The 23,989-nt window shown below is 31.3% G+C and overlaps 2 protein-coding genes across 4 annotated transcripts; both read right to left on the minus strand.

The window, feature by feature from the left end:
- Nucleotides 1–8,121: 8,121 nt before the first annotated feature.
- Nucleotides 8,122–10,365, minus strand: LOC107887076 (uncharacterized). Of its 3 annotated transcripts, none has more exons than XR_001680989.2 (4): nucleotides 10,181–10,365; nucleotides 8,989–9,953; nucleotides 8,829–8,907; nucleotides 8,122–8,326 (listed from the first exon to the last, which is right to left on the minus strand). XR_001680989.2 is itself a non-coding variant. In XM_016811207.2 (3 exons), exon 2 carries the CDS (start codon nucleotides 9,907–9,909, stop codon nucleotides 9,010–9,012), a length of 900 nt encoding a protein of 299 aa, XP_016666696.1. In that variant the 5' UTR covers nucleotides 9,910–9,953; nucleotides 10,181–10,365; the 3' UTR covers nucleotides 8,680–8,907; nucleotides 8,989–9,009. The 3 variants fall into 3 exon arrangements, 1 of the variants encoding a protein (XP_016666696.1); XR_001680988.2 differs by having other exon boundaries at nucleotides 8,122–8,336; XM_016811207.2 differs by lacking the exon at nucleotides 8,122–8,326 and having other exon boundaries at nucleotides 8,680–8,907.
- Nucleotides 10,366–20,532: 10,167 nt separating this feature from the next.
- On the minus strand, nucleotides 20,533–22,359 carry LOC107887829 (uncharacterized). Its single transcript, XM_016812054.1, has 3 exons — nucleotides 21,246–22,359; nucleotides 20,917–20,987; nucleotides 20,533–20,763 (listed from the first exon to the last, which is right to left on the minus strand). Exons 1-3 carry the CDS (start codon nucleotides 22,357–22,359, stop codon nucleotides 20,533–20,535), a joined length of 1,416 nt encoding a protein of 471 aa, XP_016667543.1.
- Between the last annotated feature and the right edge of the window lie 1,630 nt (nucleotides 22,360–23,989).

Here is a 23,989-nt window from a genome sequence, read left to right on the forward strand (position 1 = left end):
TCTGAAAGACCACAAGACCCTTCTTCAATCGAGTAACTTCCATTCCAAGAAAGTATTTCAAAGGATCCAAGTCTTTAATCTCAAACTCCAATGCTAGATGCTCCTTGAGATGCCTTATTTCATCCATATCATCTCCTATAAGAATGATATCATTGACATAAACTATAATAACTACTATTCTACCTTTTTGTGAATGTCGATAGAATATTGTGTGATCAGCTTGCCCTTGTGAGTAACTTTGTTTTTTCTAACAACTTGAGTGAACCGTTAAAACCAAGCTTAAGGAGACTGCTTTGGACCATACAAAGATTTCTTGAGTATACATACTCAAGTTCTAAATTTTTCTTCAAAACCTGGAGAATGATCCATGTAAACTTCTTCAAGTTTCCTATTTAGGAAAGCATTCTTCACATCCAGCTGCTGTAAAGACCAATCAAGATTAACAACAATTGATAAAAGAAATCTAAGGAATTTAATCTAGCTATTGGAGAAAATGTTTCAAGATAATTTATCCGGTATGTTTGAGTGTACCCTTTAGCCACTAACCGGGATTTGTATCTACCTAAATATCCATCTCGTTTGAATTTGGTTATGAACACCCTTTTACAGTCCATTATTTTTTTCCTTACAGGTAATTCTATTGTTTCTGATATACCTATTTTTTCAAGAGCATGCATCTCCTCTAAAATAGCCTTCTTCCACTCAAGAACCTGTAAAGCATCTTTCACATTTTTAGGTATTTTCATAGTATCGAGACACGAAGCAAAGGCTGAGAATGTCGGAGACAAGGCTTTATAGGATACAAAGTTAGACATAGGATATTTGAAAATATTTCTAACACATTTCTTTTAGCAATTGGAATATCTAAATCAGAAAATTCATTGGCTGAATTATGAGCTTTACCTTAACTTTTGACAAGATCTTATGGGTCAGATTGTTGGTGATGAATCTGGTGGATTCCACTTTCTTGATTTTAATTTCTTCTTGAGTAAACAACTAACTCATTTGTTTGTTCTTTATTTTCATGAACAGTCTCTCGCCTTCATACTTCTTTTTATTAACAACATTAACATCATTAATTTCTGTGTTAATCATAAATTCGCCTTCCCCATTATTAGAATCCTCATGTTGTATATTTCTAGTCTTTACTTAATCAAATATAGAATCTTCCTTACTATAATTCCCTCGTTGAATATTAGAATCAAAATAAGATTGCGTTTCAACAAATGTGACATCCATGGTAAAAACAATTTTCCTATCAATTAGATCATAACATTTGAAACCCTTTTGATTAAAAGCATAGCTAACAAAAACACATTTTTTTTTTTGCTTTAGGATCTAGTTTACCTTGGTTGTGAAGATGAACAAAAACACTACACCCAAAAACTCAAAGGGATAAATATGTAATCAATTTAGAGTTAGGAAAGTTATCTTTAAAGAGACGAAAAGGAGTTTTATAGTTTAGAGTTTTACTGGGCATTCTACTAATAAGATATGTAGCTATTAACAACGCTTCGCCCCAAAGATAACGTGGTACCTGACTAGTAAACATCAAGGCTTTAGTGACTTCCAAAAGATGTCGGTTTTTTCTTTCTGCAATCCCATTTTGTTGTGGTGTATTTGTACAAGAACTTTGGTGGACTATTCCATGTTTGGTAAGAAAACACCTAATTGGTCACTAAAAAATTCCCCACTATTGTCACTTCGAAATACTTTTATTTTTACACCAAATTGTGTTTTCACCATAGCATAAAAAGGATGAAACACATTTTCAACTTCAAATTTATCTTTTAATAAAAAACATCTAACAAATACGAGTATAATCATCAATAAATGTGACAAACCAACATTTTCCTGAAAAATTTGGGACTCTTGAAGGTCCCCAAACAACATTATGAATTAACGAAAAAGGTTTGGAAGCTTTATATTTTTTATGTGTAAAGAATAATCGATGATGTTTAGCCAATTCACATGAAAGACTTTTATTTTTAAATAAATTAGGTAACAAATATTTTAAGTAGTAAAAATTAGGATGTCCAAACCTATAATGCCAAATCATAACCTTATCAAAATCAGAAACAAAATCTAAATATAAAGTAGTTGTTGGTTGACTTATATGGTCGTTGTAAAGAAAATAAATTCCACTAGATTCTTTAGCATTGCCAATCATCCTCCTCGAGACCATATCTTAAAATTTACAAATAGAGGAGTCAAAAATAACATGACAATTAGAGGACTGGGATAATTTACTGATCGATATGAGATTACAAGCTAGATTTGGCACATATAAAACCAAGGAAGACGAAATTTTAATAGTATCTTTCCCAGCTATTACCAGAAACGACCCATATGTTACTTTGATCTTTTTGTTTCCTGCACAAGGTGTGTAAGTTAAAAAAAATGACTACTAGTCATGTGATCACTAGCTCTAAAATCAACGATCCACATGTTTGTTTTACAAGGCTTGTGACAGCCCTAATTTGACCCTAGTCGGAAAGTGATTTCGAGACCACAAAATTGAGTCACAAAAATAATTAGATGTTATATTCTGTACTTATTGTATGTGGAATTTGTATGTGTGAATATTTCGTGCCTTTATTTTATCGATTAGGTATTAATTTATAAGGAAGGACTCATGTGATAAGATTTGAAAATATGATAGATGAATTTCGAAGTGGCCTATTAATGCATGAATTATTGACATGGGGGACTTGCATGTCAAATGGACCACTTTTAATGTAGTGGCCGGCCAAGGTGATGGGTAATAGATAATATATGCATTTTAGCATTATAATAGTTAGTGGGTGATGGGCATTTCATGTCTTTTATATTAAAGAATTAAATGTTTAATGGATTAATATTATGAAATAAATGGGAACATATTTTGAATTCTGTACAATGAGAAATTCGATTCGTAGTGAAGAGTGGTCAGATTAGTCCAGCAATGAAACAGGGGTGTTACAAGGCTTGACACTGAAAAAAATCAATACCTGATTGGGCAAAAGAGAAAGAAGGATTATTGGATGAGTTAGGAACAGAAGAATTTATCCGAAATTGTGGTGATTGGAAAAGCTTGTGTAGATGCTCTAATTGTTCCTTAATGAATGGAGACCCTTCCAAAGAACTTTGGCCCTCATAATTTTCATTAGTTGTTTGGAAAGCTATGCTATCCCCTGATTGTGAACCACGACCATTGTCACTCTTTTTTCTTCCATTCGTCAGTTTTCCATGGAGCTTCCAACACGTTTCTCAAGTGATTTTACCAAGGTTTTTTCCTTTTTTTCACTACCATCATTATTTTTAATAGTTATAAGAGCAAAATTATCACCATTAGCTTCAAACCCTAGCCTTAACATTACTTTTCTCCTTGTCTCATCTCTTTTAACCTCAGAAAAAATGTCACGGAGTTTTGGAAGCGATTTTTTCCCTAAGATTCAAGATCTCACTTCATCAAATTCTTTATTTAAACCAGCCAAAAACAAATAAGCTTGTTCATTCTCTTCTTTTTTTTCATAGCTTTTACACCATTTTCGGGACACTCGCATTCATTATTATAACACTGATCCAGTTCTTACCAAAGAGACATCATCTCATTATAATAAAAAGTAACTTCCTTTTCCCTTGCATAGCTTTCCAAAGTTTTATTTGTAACTCAAAGATCTGTGAAGCGTTTTCTAAGTTTGAATAGGTGTCTTTCACAGCGTCCCAAACATCTTTAATAGTCGGGAGAAAAAAAAAAGTTTTAGCTACAAATGCTTCCATGAAATTAATAAGCCATCCAATTATTATAGAATTTTTTGACCTCCACTTGCTCATTTTTAGATCACCCACCTGCGGTTGCTTGACTTCTCGAATTAAATGACCAAGCTTGCCACGCCCATCATTTGTTAATTTTACGGACTACTACCATTCCAGATAATTCTTCCCATTCAGCTTGTGAGATGTCAGCTAAAAAGAAAGGTGAGACGCCTCTGTCTCTTAAGTCATTGTACTATCGGTAGTTGTTTCAACGATAGAACTTTCTTCCTCTGTTTGATTGATGGATCTCTTATCTCTAGTGAAGGTTGTTTTAACCATGATGTTACTAGAGATTTAACCTAGCTCAGATGCCATGAAAGTTTCCAAGAAAACGTTTAATAAAACTGTTCTATATTTTATTAACTAAAGAACTGAACTTAAATAGAAAAAAGAGTCTTAATCCTAATTGGAAAATAATTTCTTTATTCTAATAAACTACTAAAAGAATAAAATAAAATATTCCTAGAATATAAATAAAACTTTTCCACCTAAATAAGATTTATCTACTTATATAAATTTAAAATATATTTCCAAAATAAATAAGTTTCACATATTTCAACACTTAACCTTTACCATTACCAAGTTGTGTATTTTTCTTTTAACTGAAAATATGGTTACTACATTTTCTCAAGGTTTTCATTGGCCTTGCTGAATTTCATTGTACTTGTCCTTTACATGACATCTCAAGGATAATTTCTTATGACATTAACTTGTCATAGTATTTTATTCTCATTTAACTTTTCTTACACCCAAATTAATCATTTAGATCACTTAGTATACAATCACTTTAGCTTGTAACACGTATATCAAGCATAAACAACTGAATTTCATGGTTAAGTCCTAGCCTTACTAAACTTAGAAAAATAAAGGTTGAATACTTGGACTAACCAACCAAACACCTTTAAATAACACGCTAAAAGCACTAATGTTTGAAGACTATAGAAATGGATTTATATCGCACAATAGTGCTATACCTTATAACTTAAATCAATGTTATAAACCACATCTTCTAATATATGTGCACTACATCCCTTATGACATGCCAATCGTATCTTGTTAATTATTTAACTAAGTTACTAAAGTTTTTTTTATGATTTCACGATTCTCATATTCAAAATCAAATTAAAGAAACAATGATAAATCATTTCATAGCACTTATCATTGATGTAACAGTTCATATATCATAACCACAATATTCCACATAACATTTTTTAAAGGCTCGTTGAGCAATTTAAATTAATACTTTGAATTTTTCCACAAGTTCTCTAATTAAGTTAGTCAAGCACTTAGTGTTTTCAATATAATTATCATAGTTCCAATTATTGTTAAGGTAACTGCGTTACCATTTACCAAATCCTTACATGTAAACCTTATTCATTATTAAATTCCTTTTTTAATGTACTTCATTTTGATGTTTCGAATTACAAATTTTAGCTAATTATAGCAAAATAATTACACTTTACCACATTACACCATGGCATCAAATTGTCATGATATTTCCCTAGCCCATTCTAGTGAAATTAAACCAAGTTACATAGATATCATAATATTTCTTTCAAGTCAAAAATATCATACCAATTTTTCTCATACTAATGCTCATAATCTCATTTTTAAATATTCATAATTTATACACATTTTAATTTCACTAATTATGTCAATTCTCAAGACTACCTTATTAAAGGAAAGTTAGAAAAGATTCAAGGTACTTACTTTTATAAATAATAAAATTCAAATCAAAGCTTCTCGTTTCTTTCTCAAACTTGATTACTCTTGGCCACCTGCCCAAAGTTCTCTTCTACACCCATTTCCTCATTTCTCAATACAACAACATAAATAAAATATCAATCTACTAATTTAAACAACTTTCTCACAATAAATAGCTCACATAAATAAGGTGAAAATGAAGAAATCACCATTTTTTTTTTACCTTGATTGAAGCTTTCTCTCTCTAAGCTCCAAGAACCCTAGGCTAAAAATGATAGCTTTGAAGGTACAAAAAGAATTATAGTTGTGTTTTCTAATGGATTTCAACAAAATAATTGAATTGGGTGGCATACTTGAGCTTAGATTGGAAAAAGGAAGGAGAAAGAGCTTGGGAGATTTTTTTTTTATTTTTTCTTCTCCCTTTCTTGTTGCTGCTGAAATTAAGGGAAGGAGATGAGGGTTTTCTTCTCTTTTTCCACATTAAACCTATTATAAAATATCCCCCAAGTCAAAGTGAAGTCGAACGTTTTCAATGTGCAATCCATATTCAATAACAATTTATCCCAAATAACTTTGATACCTTATTTTCATACTCTTCTCAATATGATGTAAATGTAAAATGATTAAAATACTCTTATGTGATAAAATTATAACTTCTTAATCCACTTCAAGTAAATATTTATTAAGCCTAAACTTTATAAATCACGTCTAGTCTTTAATATGAGTCCATGGGTGGTGAAAATTATACTTATACTCTTTTTCCTATAAAAATGAAATTCTATAATTTAATCATTGTACTTTCAAATATTTTTTAATTTTGTCCATAAGTGATTATTACCACACCATTACACATCCCAACTTACTCTCATTCCAAATAATCAATAATAAGTCTCATTTTCTCTTTTCTGTCAAATTTACATTTTAATTCTCTAACTTTTCAAACTTTACAAATTGGTCTTTTTGCCATGTTTTCACATGCATATCTCTTTTCATTGATTTCCATCTCCAATATCAATTTTACTTTCACAAAAATTCTCTATCTAACTCATTTTTCAATTTTCTCAAAATTTTATTATGTTTAATCCTTAAACAATGTTAAGTGTCAGAATAGAAATTTTAGAGATGTTACATGGATTCTTTTCTATATTTATTGAATTATTATTGATTACTTAATCAATTTAATAATTATAATAGCCGATTCTATTAAATTTGTTGTAACTTTGTAAAAAAACATATAATGCCATGGACCATGAAGGGTAAAAATCAATGGAAAGTGTGGGACTTGGATTAAAATCAAATCATGTAACGGGTACTTGCCACCAACCCAAAACTTTAAATCATATATATATATATATATTAAAGTTAAATACAATTTTTTATTTAAATAAGCTTAAATATCAAAACAGTCCTCTCATAAAGTAATTAAAAGAATCAATTAACCTCTTAACTGTAAACTACAATCAATTGAGTTCCTAAGCAAAAGTTAGCAATCATTTGAATTTTTTTTTTTTTTGCTAAAACTTAAATTGTTAAGTAATGATGTGATAACTAACATGATAAGTGACGTAGAAATTGACATGAAAAATGATATGGCCATTGATATGGTGTTTGATGCGAAAAAAATGAGTGTAGTTGATTTTTTAAATTATTTTATAGATGCTTAATTGATTGTTAATTGTTTAAGCTTAAAAATTATTAAAATATTATAAAATTTTAGAAAATGATAAAAATTTATGAAATATTATAAAATAATAAAAATTATTAGAAAAATTAATTACATGTTATAAAATATTATTAATACATTATGAAATATATGAAAGAATAATAAAATTGTTAGAACTTGTAGAAAATTATTAAAAAGACATATAAAAAAAAGCTATAAAAGTTCTAGAAATTTGAATAAAATTTGTCAAAAGGATCAAAAAAAATATCAAAATTATAAGTTATTAATATGTTATTCTAAAATTATAAAAAATATTACAAAAATGCAAAAAAAAAAAAAGTATAGAGAGATGAACAAGGGGTTTGAGTGACAAATGAATCTACTGTAGACTTATCATAGTGATAAATAATGATTTTGGGTGAGGAAAAGTGATGAGAAAGAAATTGATAAGGATCGAGGTATGTTGCAGGGCAACGTGAAAAACCAAAAGTAGTATTTTTTAAAAAAAAATTATTAGAAATTACTAAAAATAATATTAAAAAATTTAGAAAATTATTTGAAAAATAACAAGTTGTTAAATATTATAATAAATTACTGCTACTTTGATAAATTTTATAATTTAAATTTTTTAATTATTTAATAATTTTTATATTTTTCATGTGAAACACCTTGTCAACTATAACGTCATTGCTTAACAGTCCATCAAGAGCTTTGACATAGTTATATTTCAAGGACTCGATGGTTAACTTTCGATTAGAAACTCAATTATTTACATTTTTTGATTAGGGACTTAAATGATTCCTTAATTATTTTATGAAGACTTGTTTACCTTTAAGCCTTTATAATGTTATCCGTTACATGTAAAATTTTAATTTTGATTATACAAATTTGAAAAACAAACCATTTATTTTTATCTTGTTTTAAAATTGTTTGTATATGCAATAAATGGACATAAATTTATATCACATTGATAAGGTTCTACGGATTTGTTAAAACATAATTTAAAATCAAAGTTTCATATACATAATCACAAAAAGACCCTCCAATGGCCAAAGTTATGCTAATTATACGAATTTTGTGAACATCTTCAGCAGCAAATTATTCTTCCTTTGCCCACGAAAGTTGAGAGATGCTATAAAAACAAGAGCCAAAACCCTTGGCCTGCAGCATCCTGAAATCAGTCCTCAATATCTAAATATTTCATATTTGATGTGTTCTTGCTAATAACTAGACCCGACAATTCATGTTACTTAGACTCGAGCGTAAGTGTGGGTTATGGGTATGTCTGGCAAAAGTTATTTTCCAAGTTTTCCCATGTATTAGGAGCGTTCTTGGAAGGTCACATCTCTCTACCTATGTCTAAATATGCATCGAACATGAGTACTTGAAGAAAAATGATGAATCAAAGCATCATAGCTTTAGCACTCCATTACTTATTTTCCTCATAAAACGATTCTGAACTTTAAGAAAAGGAAAAAGTGGTACACCAACACGCACGCGCGCCCACACAGATATATATAAACATAGTTTTTATTTGCAAAACTAAGAAAATGAGATCGCTCAACTACTTAAAAGATTTTGGAATGAAGATTATGATTTGTGGTTTAAGCTTTTGATATAAAGCTCATAACAACAACACTAGCATTAAACACAAAATTCATACCTAAGCTTTACAGCAATAACGTTTCCTTGTCCTTGAATTACAACAGTCGGCATTGCAGCATCACTTGTGATACTTCAAACTGAGAAATAAGGAAACATGTGCATGATAGTTAAAACAGAATTAATTAGATTGCTTGAAAAACAAGTAAGCTAGCATTTACCTCCGCTTATCCAAAGAGTCTTCAAGAAGAATCATTGCCTCTTAACCGTTGTATTGCATGGTACAACTTCCGTCGATGGCCGACTGCAAATATACCCATCTCCTTGAGATCATCTGGTGTCAACAGAGGCAGACTTTCCTCATCGACCTCGTGCATTTCAAATATACCAGCATACCTGCCAAATCCAAGGTCCTCCAACCATCCTCGGACACTAGTTGTGTCATTATGCGTATATATTGTTTGGTCCCATGCATCATCAGATTTAAGAAACACATTGTTTCCTTCATAAAAAGCATCCTTCCAACTGTCATAACCAGGTTCATACAAATTATATTCACAAGCATCTTTACTGTTAGCTGATGTTTCATGATCCAATATGTCTTGGAAAACATTATCAGGGCAATAACCAGCAAAAGCATTTGATCCGATTCCCGTTAACTCTTTCTCACCATGCTCCTTTCTATCTTCACCAGTAAACCGAGGACTAAGTTTAGAACTCCGACTCCAAGCACTACCGAACAAGCAATTATTGCCCTCCCTACTCTGCCCTCGCCGTTTCATGACCCTACTCTTTCTGGTTACGGTACCAAAAATTAAACCAGACTTCATCATGTGAATTTCATCAGCACCAACCGAATCGAAACCTGATTTCGAAGAATTTGGGTTCTTGTTCTCTGTGTTGTGTTGGGAATCAGCCGATATGAAGAAATCTGGAGAAATTCCCTTAGAAGAAAACTCAACAACAGTATCAAGTTCATTGTGTTGAGAGTAGAGAGAATCAGGTTTCCATGTTTTGTGAACCAGATTTTCCTTAATTTTCTGAGAAAACACACATGCAAAAGCAGCAGACACATCTCCAATTTCCCCTAACCTAACGTTCGGTCGCCTTTGCCTTTTTGAATTCACGCTTAAAGCCAACATTTTACACCAATTTCTACCTTCTTTTTTTTTTTCCTTATCGAACCCTAATAACAACAAAGCAAAATCCCACAAAATTAAACCTCAAAATCAGCTAAAAATTTCAAAAATTTTGCAGCAGATACACAAAATCCAAATAAAATATCACCCAAAAACAACAATTAATCTTCCTAAAACAATCTAAAGATCCTTACAAGTACAATTTACATCAACGTCAGTAAATAAACAAAAAGAAGAAAGCAGAAGTAGATAAGGAAAAAGTGAAGAAGTGAACCTGGAAAGGGAGTAGCAGTAGTGGCACAAGAAATTGAATATTTGCATGTTTCCAAAATTAGAATATTTGGTGGGTTACTTACTTAAGTAGGCTGCTGAATAATTACAAACTAGAAAGTGAATGTTAGTTCTGATTTCTTTTATTGGGCAAGCAATCAAAGATCAAAACTTTAAATTTGACTGTCTAAAGCGGTCATGTTACAAGAGGAAGTTTGTATTCATACTTCGAAAAAATCGACAGTTCGGAAAAAATATTAATTTAAAAAATATTTCGAGTAAAAAAAATGAGGTTTATTTTTTAAACCGGCCAAGTTTTGTGTGTTTTTTTTAGCTTAGTTTGATTGAATTTGTAAAAAAACTATTATTGTGTTTTGTTGTTTTATTTTCAATTTACTATTATATTATTACTATTTTATTATTGTTATTTAGATATTATATAATTATTATTTTAGAGAAATTTGTTTATTAAGTTACACATATTTTAGTATTATTTAAATATAAATATTTTTTAAAATTTATTTTAATTTGTTAAAAAATATTTATTTTAATATTTTTAGTGTATTTTATGTATTATATTTTTTAAATTTATTTTTATATAAAAATAACATTATAAAAAAATTTTAATACAGACGATTTGGATCGGACCGGACTCTAGTTTTAATATTTTTATCCGGATCAAGCTTAGATAAAATTTTAAGCTTATTTTTTAGATCAGACCAAACCTAAACTTGAAATTCTTTTGAGGCCTAAACCTATCTATAATCATCTCTATTCTCAATCGAGAATGAGGGAAGAAATGTAAATGAGGCATTGGATATGTGTTATATTTATTTTGATTTTGATATATTTAGAATATTGTTTTGATTGAATTTTGTAAAACATTGATTTTATTATATTTATTTGATTTTTTGTAATTTAAGAAAAAAACAAATAAGGGAAGAAATGAAGAAAATGATGATAAAATGTTAGATATCATATAAACACTAACGAATCCTAAATCTTTATGAATGGTAGCGATTTGATGTTAGATTTATCAAAACATTGTTAAAATAATTTTTTTAAAATAATATTTTGATAATTAATTTTTATTTATTTATGATTATGTAAAAACCTCTATATATATTAATAAGGTTTCAAGTCCATTATTGACGTGGGGTGTTTTATTTAACCAAAATAAATTAAATTAAAATATAAAAAATAATCCCAAAAGATCAAACGTGATAATCTAATATTTTTTTACACAATACTTAAATTACTCGTAACCTTTTCTTAACCCAAATAAATAGGAGGATAATCATTTCAACACGCTTGAACTCACGTCTTTCTGCATTGGCAACAATACTCATACCTAATGACGGAGCCAAAAAAGCTTTTTTGAGGAGCCGAAATTAAATTGTATATTTTTAAGATAGTAAAAATACAATTTCACAATTTTAATAAACTATATATTTATAATTTTTAAAAGATTAAATCAAATTTTTATTATTTCGAGGGGCCAAAGTAAAATTTTACCATTACTAATTTAAAATTTTATAAATTATAAGAGGCCTAAATGAAGAATTTTCTATTTTAGGAGAGACCGGGACCCCTACCTGCCCCTTGGCTCCGCCAGTACTCATACCAATCGAGCTAAAACTCAATGGCAATATTTTTTAAAAAGTAAAATAAATTCAAATCATATATATTTCAATTAATAATATATATCTTAATATTCAAATTATATTTATCTTAAATTTAATATTTATCATAAAGATAAATGTTATTATCATAAAAGAAATGTTATTTAATTTTTTATTCTTTTCTATATAATTTCAAAAAATTGAAAAATATTTAAAAGCAAAAATATATAAAGTTAATTTAAATAAATGTTATTTATTTAATCATATAATATCTATAATATCCCGAAAGTGTTCCAAATGAAATTAAACAATGGAGTTTAGGTTATTTTGTGCAATACAAATCATACTACATTTTTACAAAATTTTAAGATCCTTCTTTGCTGCACTTTTTAGTTATTTCCATGTTTAGCAAATATTCATCTATGCAATTATTTCTTTTTTAGCTCTCATCCAAATTGCTTTCAAGAGACTGAATTCTGAAAAGATTCCAGAATATATATAAATATTTCATATGGACCCTAAAAAATTTCTCAAATAAAAAATTCAATATTGAAATATATAAAAAAAATTGGTTAACAGTTCTCAATTTTCCAGAAATTCACGGCTTTAATAGAAAACGAAAATGCTGTCACTTGTTTACTTCTCACAAGAATATTTTCTAAACATAAATTAGTTTTGTAATTTTAAAATCATAATTTATAAGTTAACAAAATACATGTCTTCCACACTTGGAAAAAAAATGAATTTTAGATTATCATTTTAAAAGTTGCAATACCCCTCACTCGTTTTTGATGATCAGTACAGATGAGAGATGTCACCAAAGCATGTACAAGTAAAAAAATCTTAAATTTATTTAAGAATTGAAAGTGTGAGGTGTGCGTCACATTTATCCAACATTTTATAGGCTCTTATCGGAGACAGACGCGCAACGAGGAGAAATGTGACGTTGCGACGACGTGACAAGCAAGGGACGACATCACAATGAGGGTCGTCAGGATGTCAGGACAAGGCAACAATCTCTTGAGACACGAGCAGGGGCGACATTGATGTCGCAATGTCACGGCGATATCTCACCTAATGTAGTCGTGTTTTAGACCCCAACTAGGACTTCTTCTCCGAGTTGAACTTTGATTACTTCAAGGATATTTTAGTCGTTTTAGCCCTGCAAACTCAACCTATTTAAAGGGGTCATTGTATCCCTGTTTTGACACACCAATCAGCAAAGTCTTTTTCTTGAGGGCAACAAGATGTAGTTGTATATGAGTTTTGGTGAGAGTTTCATGATAACTATGGAAAGAATTTTGTTCCCAAGTTAGGGTTTTGTTTTTGATGTTTGTTATTGTACATTTAGGATTATTTCCTCCATATTGTACTCTCATTTGTTGACTTATTTAATGAAAAGTTGATGCCTCCTTTACCCATGGTTTTTATCCTCTTCGAATGAGTTTTCCACATAAATATTTGTGTATTTGATTTCTCTGTTTTACTTATTCATTATTTATACAGGTCGATCCTCAACAGAAAGTGTAATATTTTTATAAAATAATTAAAATATGTTTTAGAAAATATTTAAAACTTTAAAAATAATTTAAAATAATTTAGGATTTATCTGGAGCTAATCGAAGGTGATCGAAACCCAAAACGAGCCTCGGAAGGTCAAAACAACTTAAAATAGTCTAGTGACAAAACAGGTGCAATGTCACAACGTGGGGACATGTGAGATATGCGAGGCCGCGATGTTGGGCTCCGTAGTTGCAACATTGCATCTTTGTAGTTGGGACATGAATTACTGAATTCATCCAAAAACACTTCAAATGTTTTACAAAAGTAAAGTATTTATGCACATAATCGGTTAACCAAAAGAAGGATTGGTTTGGGAAATAACATGTTGTCTCTCAAGCTCAAATTTGAGTAACAATCAACATAAAGACCAACTAATATGAATTTAACATATTTACTCATGTAGACACTTAGTACATGCTACAACTAAAAAATGTCACTGTCATACTCTTGTAAGTCTCGATGATAGTGTGATGTCTTGGATTGAGCTAGGCTTCAAGTCTCCCCAAATCAACAATCTACGTGTAAAAACAATGTGGAAGCAAATAATGCTTAGTAAATTCAAATAGAATTCACTATACTTACCTTGTTGGAGGTGAGCATACTAAATGTCATAAGAACTTAAATACTTGCTACATCATTCTCAACTACATTACATAAGGCAAGCTAAGCATAAGAATTTATAATCATGTCAACCAACACAATTAGTATAACACATATAACATGGTTAATATATACTCTTCTCATATCATGGAACACAAATATAGATATCCTGGTGACACATATAAAGACTTTTAGATTTTCTTTAAAGTTTATAGCACAATCATGTCATATTCATTTTCCATAATCAAGTATCTATTCGTATAAGGCTTTTTTCCCAATGTTAGTAAAATGGACTTAGACACTCGAGAATCCACCACCACACCAAGAATGCTCATAAGAGTATAGAACTATACCACACTAAGGCACATAAGTGCAAAGCCCGAAACCATCGTTTCATCCATCTACCATACCAAAATAGTCTCTAAAGAGATGGTGTACATCCGATGATCCGCAACAAATGTTAAACCATCAAATGACACGATATAGCTCCACCTGTCACATACCATTCTTAATCAAATTAGGGAACGGTTACGAAAAATTGATTACTTCACTTCCACTTTGTCATAGTATAACTACAATCTTGCGTATGATCACTTATCATTTTCCGAAGCCATAGCCTTGCTACGGTCTTACACGGATCACATTTATCACTTGTCACTTGTCACTGGTCAGATAAGTGTAGCTAAAACTACCACTTATCACTTGTCACTTGTCACTGATTAGATAAGTGTAGCTGAGGCTACAACTTATCACTTGTCACTGATCAGAAGTACTCAAATCCGACGTTCCACTCAATTTGATCATTTATTCGATTTTCGCATTGTTATTTTATTCTCAATTCATCAATAAATATATCTCATCATACATTATATAATTCATAAAATTAACATTTAATCATTAAATTTCAGCCATATGAACTTGCCTGGGTCGATTTGCAAAATTTGTGAAAGTTCAGGGACAAATCAACTACTTTTTCTTTTTCTTGACTTGCTTCGGGTTCTCGATTTGCAGTAAAAATATGAAAAACTAGCTTAAGGAAACCCTTCTATGGTGTTTTTGCTGATTAAAATGCAGAAAAATAAAGAGAAATCTAGATAATTCCAATTTAGTCCTAACTTTATTAAGTAAATTTTGTAATATTCCAATTTTGCCCTTAATTCTCCTTATTTTCTTGCTGATTTCATGCCTTTGTCGTCCAGCCCAAATAGACCTTGGGTCTTTTTTCCTTTTAAACCCTCTTTCTTTTATCATTTAAGCTATTTAATCATTTCCATAATTTTGCATTTGTTACAATTTAGTCATTTTTGTTCAATTAACTATCAGAACTTTAAAATTTCTTGACGAAACTTTAATACTAACTTATTAACACTCCATAAATATTTATAAAAATATTTATGGCTCGGCTTAAAATTTCCAAAGTCTCGATACCTTGTTTTCGATTCTAATTATTTTAATATTTATTTCTAGTACACTATTCACTATTTCAAAAATTTTCCTAACTTCACATTTAACTTATACTCACTAAATTAATAATATTTTCTACTCATTTGTCGGATTTAGTGATCTTGAATCACTGTTCCGACACCAATGAAAATTCAGGCTATTACAATTCTCCCCCCTTTAAGAAATTTCGTCCTTGAAATTTGTTACCTGAAAATAGGTTCGGATACTGTGATTTCATTGATTCCTCTATTTTCCAGGTTGCCTCCTCAACACCATGTCGATGCCACAACACTTTTACTAACAGTACCCATTTGTTCTTTAACTCTTTAACTTCCCCAGCCAGAATTTTCACCGGTTCTTCTAAATAAGTCATATAGGGTTGGAGCCCTATTTCTGTATGAGGAATTACATGTGATGGATGTGATCTGTACCGTCTCAACATAGACACATGAAACACGTTATGAATCTTTACAAGCTCCAGGGGTAAAGCCAATCTATAAGCTACCGGACTGATTCTTTCAATGATTTCATACGGCCCGATAAATCGTAGGATGAGTTTTCCCTTTCTGCCAAACTGCAAAACTTTCTTCCACGGTGACACTTTCAAAAATACACGATCACCCACATCAAACTCTATATCCCTTTTCTTCAAATCTACATATGATTTTTTTCGATCGGAGGAAACTTTTAAACAATCTCGAATAATACGAACTTTTTTTCGGTTTCCCGAATCAAGTCCACTCCCACTAGTTTCGATTTACTTAATTCAGACCAATATAATGGAGTTCTACACTTTCTTCCATACAGAGCTTCAAACGGTTCCATTTTAATACTAGTTTGATAACTATTATTATAAGCAAATTTGACTAAAGGTAAATACCTTTCCTAGCTGTCGCTGAACTCAAGTATACAATACCTTAACATATCTTCTAAAATCTGAATCACTCGCTCTGACTGCTCGTCTGTTTGGGGATGAAAAGCTGTGCTGAAATTTAATTTAGTGCCCAAAGCCTCCTGTAATTTACTCCAAAATCTCAAAGTAAATCTCGAATCCCGATCCGAAATAATAGATACTGGAACTTCATATAATCTCACAATCTCGAAGGTATACAATTTCGCTAACTTCTCTAAAGAAAAATTTGTTCTGATTGGAATAAAATATGCCAACTTTGTTAATCTATCAACGATAACCCTGATTGAACCTTTCTTTCTTGGAGTCACAGGCAATCCTGATACAAAATCCATTGTAATGTGCTCCCACTTCCATTCAGGAATCATAACAGATTGTAATAAATCTGTTGGTACTTGATGCTCTGCTTTCACCTGCTGACAGATTAGACATTTTGCAACAAATTCACAAATCTCTCGCGTCATACCAGGCCACCAGTACATTCTTTTTAAAGCACAATACATTTTTGTACTACCTAGATAAATAGAATACATACTATTGTAAGCTTCAGCAAGAATATTATTTTTCAATTCTGAATTATTCGGAACACAAATTCTATTACGATAATGCAACATACCACTATCATCAACACTATATTCTGAACTCAAATTATCCTTAACCGTTTGTCGTTTCAGCACTAGTTTTGGATCATCAATCTGTAATTCACGGATCCGTTAAAGGAATGTATATTTCGCTTTCAATTCTGCTAATATTGAACCATTTTTATTAACAGACAAATGAACATTCATTGCTCGAAGTGCAAACAATGATGATTTTCGACTAAGTGTATCAGTGACCACATTAGCTTTTCCCGGGTGATAATCAATAACAAGATCATAATCTTTCAATAGTTCGAGCCACCGTCTCTGTCTCAAATTTAGCTCTTTTTGTGTCATCATATATTTCAGACTTTTGTGATCAATATACACATAACATTTTTCCTCATATAAATAATGTCTCCAGATTTTTAAAGCAAACACAATCACAGCCAACTCCAAATCATGAGTAGAGTAATTCTTCTCATGCGGTTTTAATTACCGAAAAGCATATGCCACTACTTTCTCTGACTGGATTAAAACACAACCTAAACCATTTAAAGATGCATCACTATACACAACATACGGTATACCTGATTCTGGCTGAGTTAACACTGGAGCTTCTATCAACATCTTCTTCAGCTGATCAAAACTTTGTTGGCACTCTTCAGACCATACAAATTCAACATTCTTCTGAAGTAGTCGGGTCATTGGTAAAGCAATCATTGAAACTTTTTTAACAAATCAGCGATAGTATCCCGCAAATCCTAGGAAACTTTGCACTTCTGTTACATTATTTGGAGTTTTTCAATTCACCACTACTGACACTTTACTTGGATCTACTCGAATTCCTTCAGCTAAAACAATATAACCTAGAAATCAAACTTCATGTAGCCAAAATTCACACTTACTGAACTTTGCATACAACTGCTTCTCTCTCAAGGTCTGTAACACAATTCTTAAGTGTTGTGCATGATCAGCTCGGTCTTCGAATAGATCAGTATATCATCAATAAATACAACCACGAATCTATCCAAATAAGGTTGAAAAATCTGATTCATCAAGTCTATAAATGCAGCAGAAGTATTATTTAAACCAAATGGAATTAACAGAAACTCGTAATGACCATACCGAGTTCTAAAAGCAATTTTTGGTATGTCACATTCTTTAACTTTTAGCTGATAATACCCAGATTAAAGATCTATTTTTGAAAACACAGCAGCACCTTTCAACTGATTGAACAAATCATCAATGCAGGGCAAAGGATATTTGTTCTTGATCGTAACCTTATTTAACTGTCTGTAATCTATACACAATCTCAACGAACCATCTTTCTTTTTCACAAACAAAATAGGTTGTGATATCCCGAATTAGGGCCTAATCAAAATAGTGGTTTCAGGACCACAAATCTGAGATAGAAATAATTATTTTATGATTATTTTAAGGTTTATGATATGATTGCATGATTGTGTGAAAATTTCGTGAAGAAATTTTATGCATAAAATGCTTAGTTTGAAGTTAGGGACTAAATTGAATAAGTTACAAAACTTGCATTCTAGAAGTTTCTAGTATGAAATTGCTTTGAAACATTAATTAGGAGGTCTTAAATAGCTATTTGACCAATTTCTAAGTTTATGGACAAAAATTGGACATGGATGGAATTTTTGAAAGTTTAGTAAGGAAGGGCATTTTGGTCATTTGAATATTAAATGAAATAAAATGGGAAAAATAACACAAAAATGATCATCTTCTCCATAAGTTGTTGCCAAAATTTTCTCTCCACCATAGCTACAGTTTCAACACTTTTAAGTCTTGATTATCAAGAGAAAAGAGATTCGAGTCGAGATTGGGGGGAAAAATAAAGTTTACGAGGAATAGGCTTGACTATTCTCATTTTGTATTGAGGTAAGTTCATATGTAAATATTGTAATATAACCATTATTTTAAATGATTTAATGCTATTTATATGATATTATGATTGTTAATATGTAGTTCTATGCTTTGTGGTCATTGTTGGACAACATGAAAAAATTTTATGAATTATGTGAAAAATGTGAAAGACTACCAAAGTATCGTTATTGGTATTCCAAGGAGAATGGTAAAGGAGTGCGAACAAGGAAAGTCCCGTTGAACCTTAGGAATAGATTAGGATATTTGGGCATCCGAACTCGTTGAGTTGAGTCCGAGTTCACTTATGGATGCGAACGTCCGGACTCGTTGAGTTGAGTCCGAGTTTGTGAGATGTAACTAGGTATCCAAGCTCATTGAGTTGAGTCCGAGTTCACTTATGGATGCGAACATTCGAGCTCATTGAGTTGAGTCTGAGTTCACTTATGGGCGGGTTAGATGGTAGCTTGGCTACATATGTGGCACTTATGTGTAGACTTTCTATGTATCCGAGTTATATTCCGATGTGTTCAACAGGTAAAATTCTAGTGAAATGGAAGAATACTCAAGATGCAAGTGACGTATTGGTAAGTGTTGTGGAATGGGCACTTTGGGCAGGTATGTATTTAACCCTCGGGTTGAGACTTGATACGACGACAATAATGTAGTAAGACGATGAATGATGAATAGAAATGTGATATATGTTTTGGTGATATTATGCTAATGTTGGTTGGTATAATTGCTTTGTTAAGTTATTTGTTATTTGCATGTGAACTTACTAAGAATCTATGCTTACTCCCTCCCTTCCACTCCTTGTAGTTTTGACAAGCCGGTTTGGAGATCAGGACGGTCGGAGGCACGCTCACACTATCAATGGACCATCTAGGTATGGTGGCTTGCATATTTTGGGAATATGGCATGTATAGCATTATAATCCTTTTATGTATATAATCTTATGATATAGATCATGGATGGCATGAAAATTTTTAAGAATTATTAGCTATTAGAGTGGCTAATCGAGATTATATTTGATAACACGTATACTTTATGTGCTAACTAATCTATGGAAATCCATAAAATGGTGAAATTGGCTATAAAACAGAATCACACAGCAGCAGTGACGTGAGTTTGAAAAACCACTAAAAATAGTAGAGATATAATTAGATAATGAATAAAATATGGAATTTAATCTTAATGAATCTATTTTCATGTGGAAGAAACAAAATAGGTAAAATAGTTGTATTTTATAAAATATTTACGTTTTGGTGAAACAGGGTCAGAGCAATTTTTGAATCCCCTGTTCTAAATTTAAAAATTAACCATAAATTGTAAAAAAAAAACAATTAGAAGTTTTACCTTATATGTATGAAATCCTTATTGAGTCTAGTTTTGTGAGAAACAAACAGAATAGTCATTGAAACTCTGGACAGGGATATATATGATCCATAATACACAGGGGTCAGAGTAGCTGAACCCTGAAATAGGGGAGAATTTAACTAATAAAATGTACTAATTGGCCAAACTAAAAATTCTATAAAATATTTAGTAAGTAGATATATGAGTCTATTTTCAGGTAAAATTTACGGAATTGGATTTCGAGTTTTGTAACTCGAGATATGAATTTTTTAGTGACTGTGACGCAGTTAGCCAGCTTGTCTGGAAATTGTAAAATAAATTGTTTGAGCTGTTTAATTAATGAATTAAGTTCGTTAAGACCTCGTGCTCAACTCCGGCGATGGCCTCGGGTACGGGGGCGTTACATAGGTGCACCCCAAGGAGACGTACTCGGTCTAATAAACCCCTTATCTAACAATTCTTGCAACTGAGTCTTCAACTCTTTTAATTCCGTCAGTGCCATTCTGTACAGTGTTATGGATATTGGAGTTGTACCCGAGATCACATCAATCACAAACTCAACTTCATGATATGGCGGTAAACTCGGGAATTCCTCAAGAAACACATCAGCAAATTCATTAACAACTGGCAACTGTTCCAACTTTGATTCAGAATCTCAGGAATCAAGAATATAAGCTAAATATGCTTCAGTACCCTTTCGTATTAGCTTTTGAGCTAAAAAAGCTAAAATAATTCTGACATTATCTTTTATATTTCCAAACTTAGCCGAAATCACTTCTCCTACCTGATTTTTCAAATCAATCCGTTTCTCTCGACAATTCACTACAGCATCATGTTTTGTTAACCAATCCATCCCTAGAATAATATCAAATTCCCGAAAGGGTAACAACATCAAATCAGTGGAGAATTCATAGCCTTTCACTTTCAGTGGACAATTACGACATATCAAATTAACTATCACACTTTGACCTAATGGATTAATGACTTGTATAACATAATCAGTGGACTCAATAGATAATTTCTTTTTAGATGCTAGCATAGTGCAAATATATGAATGAGTAGACCCAGGGTCTATCAATGCATAAACAGTAACATCATAAAGATAGAAAGTACCAATAATTACATCAGGAGCCATAGCCTTTTCCCTTGCTCGAATGATGTAGGTACGTGCTAGTGCTCTATTCTCTGATTGACTAACTGATTCTCTCATACCCGAACGTCTACTTCTTTGAGGAGTGGTTCTCTGTATCTCTTTCTGTTCCACTTCATCTTTTTGTAGCTGGAGACAATCTCGAATAAGATGATCAGTAGCCCCACATTTATAACAAGCCCCCATCTTAGTCATGCATTCACCGAAATGATGTCTTCCACAATATTGACACTTAGGCCGTGGAGTATTCTGAACACTGCTCACACTTGCTGCAGGTCTATTGAATACCCTGAAATTAGATTGTCTTGATCTACCTCTACCCAATCTTCCCGGCACTGATGTAGTTTGACTAATTTCTTCTTTAGATTTCTTCACTGGAAAATCTGAAAATAACTTAAAAGCACATCTTTTAAATGACTCTTTACTTTTTTGATCTTGCTGTATTTTTCTGTTATATACTTCTTCAAGCTTTTGAGCACGGTTTAACAAAACAATGAACTCCCATATTTCATTGCCCCCGATCATCATTCTAATCTCATCATTTAACCTTTCTTCAAATCTGATACATATTTTTTCTTCAGTAGGTACAATGTCTCGAGCATATTTGCTAAGGTAGACAAATTCTCTTTCGTATTCGGCCACTGACTTATTTCCCTGTCGTAGGTCGAGAAATTCTTTCTTTTTCTTGTCTAAATATCTTTTCCCCACATATTTCTTTTTAAACTCGTTTTGGAAAAATTCCCAAGTAAGCTTTTCTTTAGGTACTATCACTTCCACAGTTTCCCACCAATTGTACACTTCTTTTTTTAATAGTGAGACAGCACATATCAAATAATCATCCAGAGAACAAGCTATTTGTTTAAAAATTCCTACCAGACTTTGTAACCAATATTCAGCTTTTACAGAATCATCCTCCGATCTACCTCGAAATTCTTCAGCCCCAAGCTTCTTAAGCTTTTCAATCGGAGAATGTTTACTAGTTTCAGTTATTAATAGAAGTGGATGAGCAACCGGGGGTACCACAGGTGGTGCAATAGGGGGAGAAGGTGGTTGAGCCTGACTTCTTTCTTGTATCATCTCCCTATACCACTGATTTATAACTCCATAAATCATATTTTTAAGTTCTCGTTCTCGCATCAAAGAAATTGGAACATCACTACTCGTTCATTGCTCAGAAGTCTATACTCTATTATTAGCTTCTTCCTACTTAGCACGTTCAGATCTATCCGACATCTTTATAATCTATAAAAATAAAAAGAATTAGATCGAATCATACACACCACACTATCGCAGATTTATATGGCATGTATTTTTGAACACTTTACACATCACACATGTTTCGAAAACCGGCTAAATTGGGCTCTGATACCACTAAATGTAACACTCCTACCCGTATTCATCGCTAGACTAGAGTACGAGGCATTACCAGAGTTTACCAAATTAATTTTTTGTTATTACAAGTTGAATACTATTCATTTACCGAAATATGTCATGACGTCCTTTAAATGGGCCTCCAAAGCCCAAAACATATTTTGGGACCAAACCAAAATTAAATCAAAACCATAGGGAATTTTTTGTCAAAATCTCAAAGTTTTTTTTTTAAAAATTTTATAAGCTCAATATAACCCATTTATAAATATCTAACCTTCCCTACAATTTTAAAACCAAGACCAATCCAAATCAACCAATCCATTTCAACCAATTTGATACCAAATCATACTTCATTATAATTATACCGTTTAGCATATTCATCACTCTTTACTTTAATACATATTCATTAAACAAGTCTTAGCATTTATTTAATCATCAAACCATATTCATGCCATATAAATCTAAAAGGAAATTTACAAAACCTATTTGAGATAATCTGGATAGTGTGATCATCAATGTTGATTCGATCCTCCGTATATTTTCATGTCAATCTACAAGATATATTGAATACACTCAAGTAAGCTTATAGAAGCTTAGTAAGTTCATAGGCATGAAACATAAATCTTACCAAATATTCATACACTTATACAATATACACAATTATTAAGTTTACCTGTCAACCACAATCATTGGTACAGTTATGAAACACGCTCGTGTGTCTACCCATGTGGACAAAAATCAGGCTATTTTTCAGCCATATTTCTCACTCATTTGATCCTTTATCTTCACGCACATTTAATACATACAAAAATCAATTTAAGATATTCAACCGAGCCTTATACTTAATGCCATTTGTTAATCGTACACTTCATATAAATAACAAGAAACGTATATGGGCTCAATTCCCATTAAATTTCTCTTGTACTTATATTTTTTCACATTATGTATTCGTATAACATATAACAATCATACATTTATATTTCATATACAATTTCATAACAATTTGTCTTGGTTTTGAACTACTTCATATTTGAGTTTTACTCATCAAATCATTTGAAATATCAACTTTACACAAAAAGTGTGCTTGAGGTGCACAATTCTATAATTATAAATAAACACATTTATTAAACATATTCTATGTTTTTATATATATCATAGTTTCATATTTCCATGTATCAATTACCATTATTTCCTTGTACTAGAAATAAATATTAAAATAATTAGAATCGAAAACGAGGTATTGAGATTTTGGAAATTTTAAATCGAGCCATAAATATTTTAATAAATATTTATGGAGTGTTAATAAGTTAGTATTAAAGTTTTGTCAAGAAATTTT

Source organism: Gossypium hirsutum, chromosome A03, assembly GCF_007990345.1.
Source record: "Gossypium hirsutum isolate 1008001.06 chromosome A03, Gossypium_hirsutum_v2.1, whole genome shotgun sequence".
Taxonomy (NCBI): domain Eukaryota; kingdom Viridiplantae; phylum Streptophyta; class Magnoliopsida; order Malvales; family Malvaceae; genus Gossypium; species Gossypium hirsutum.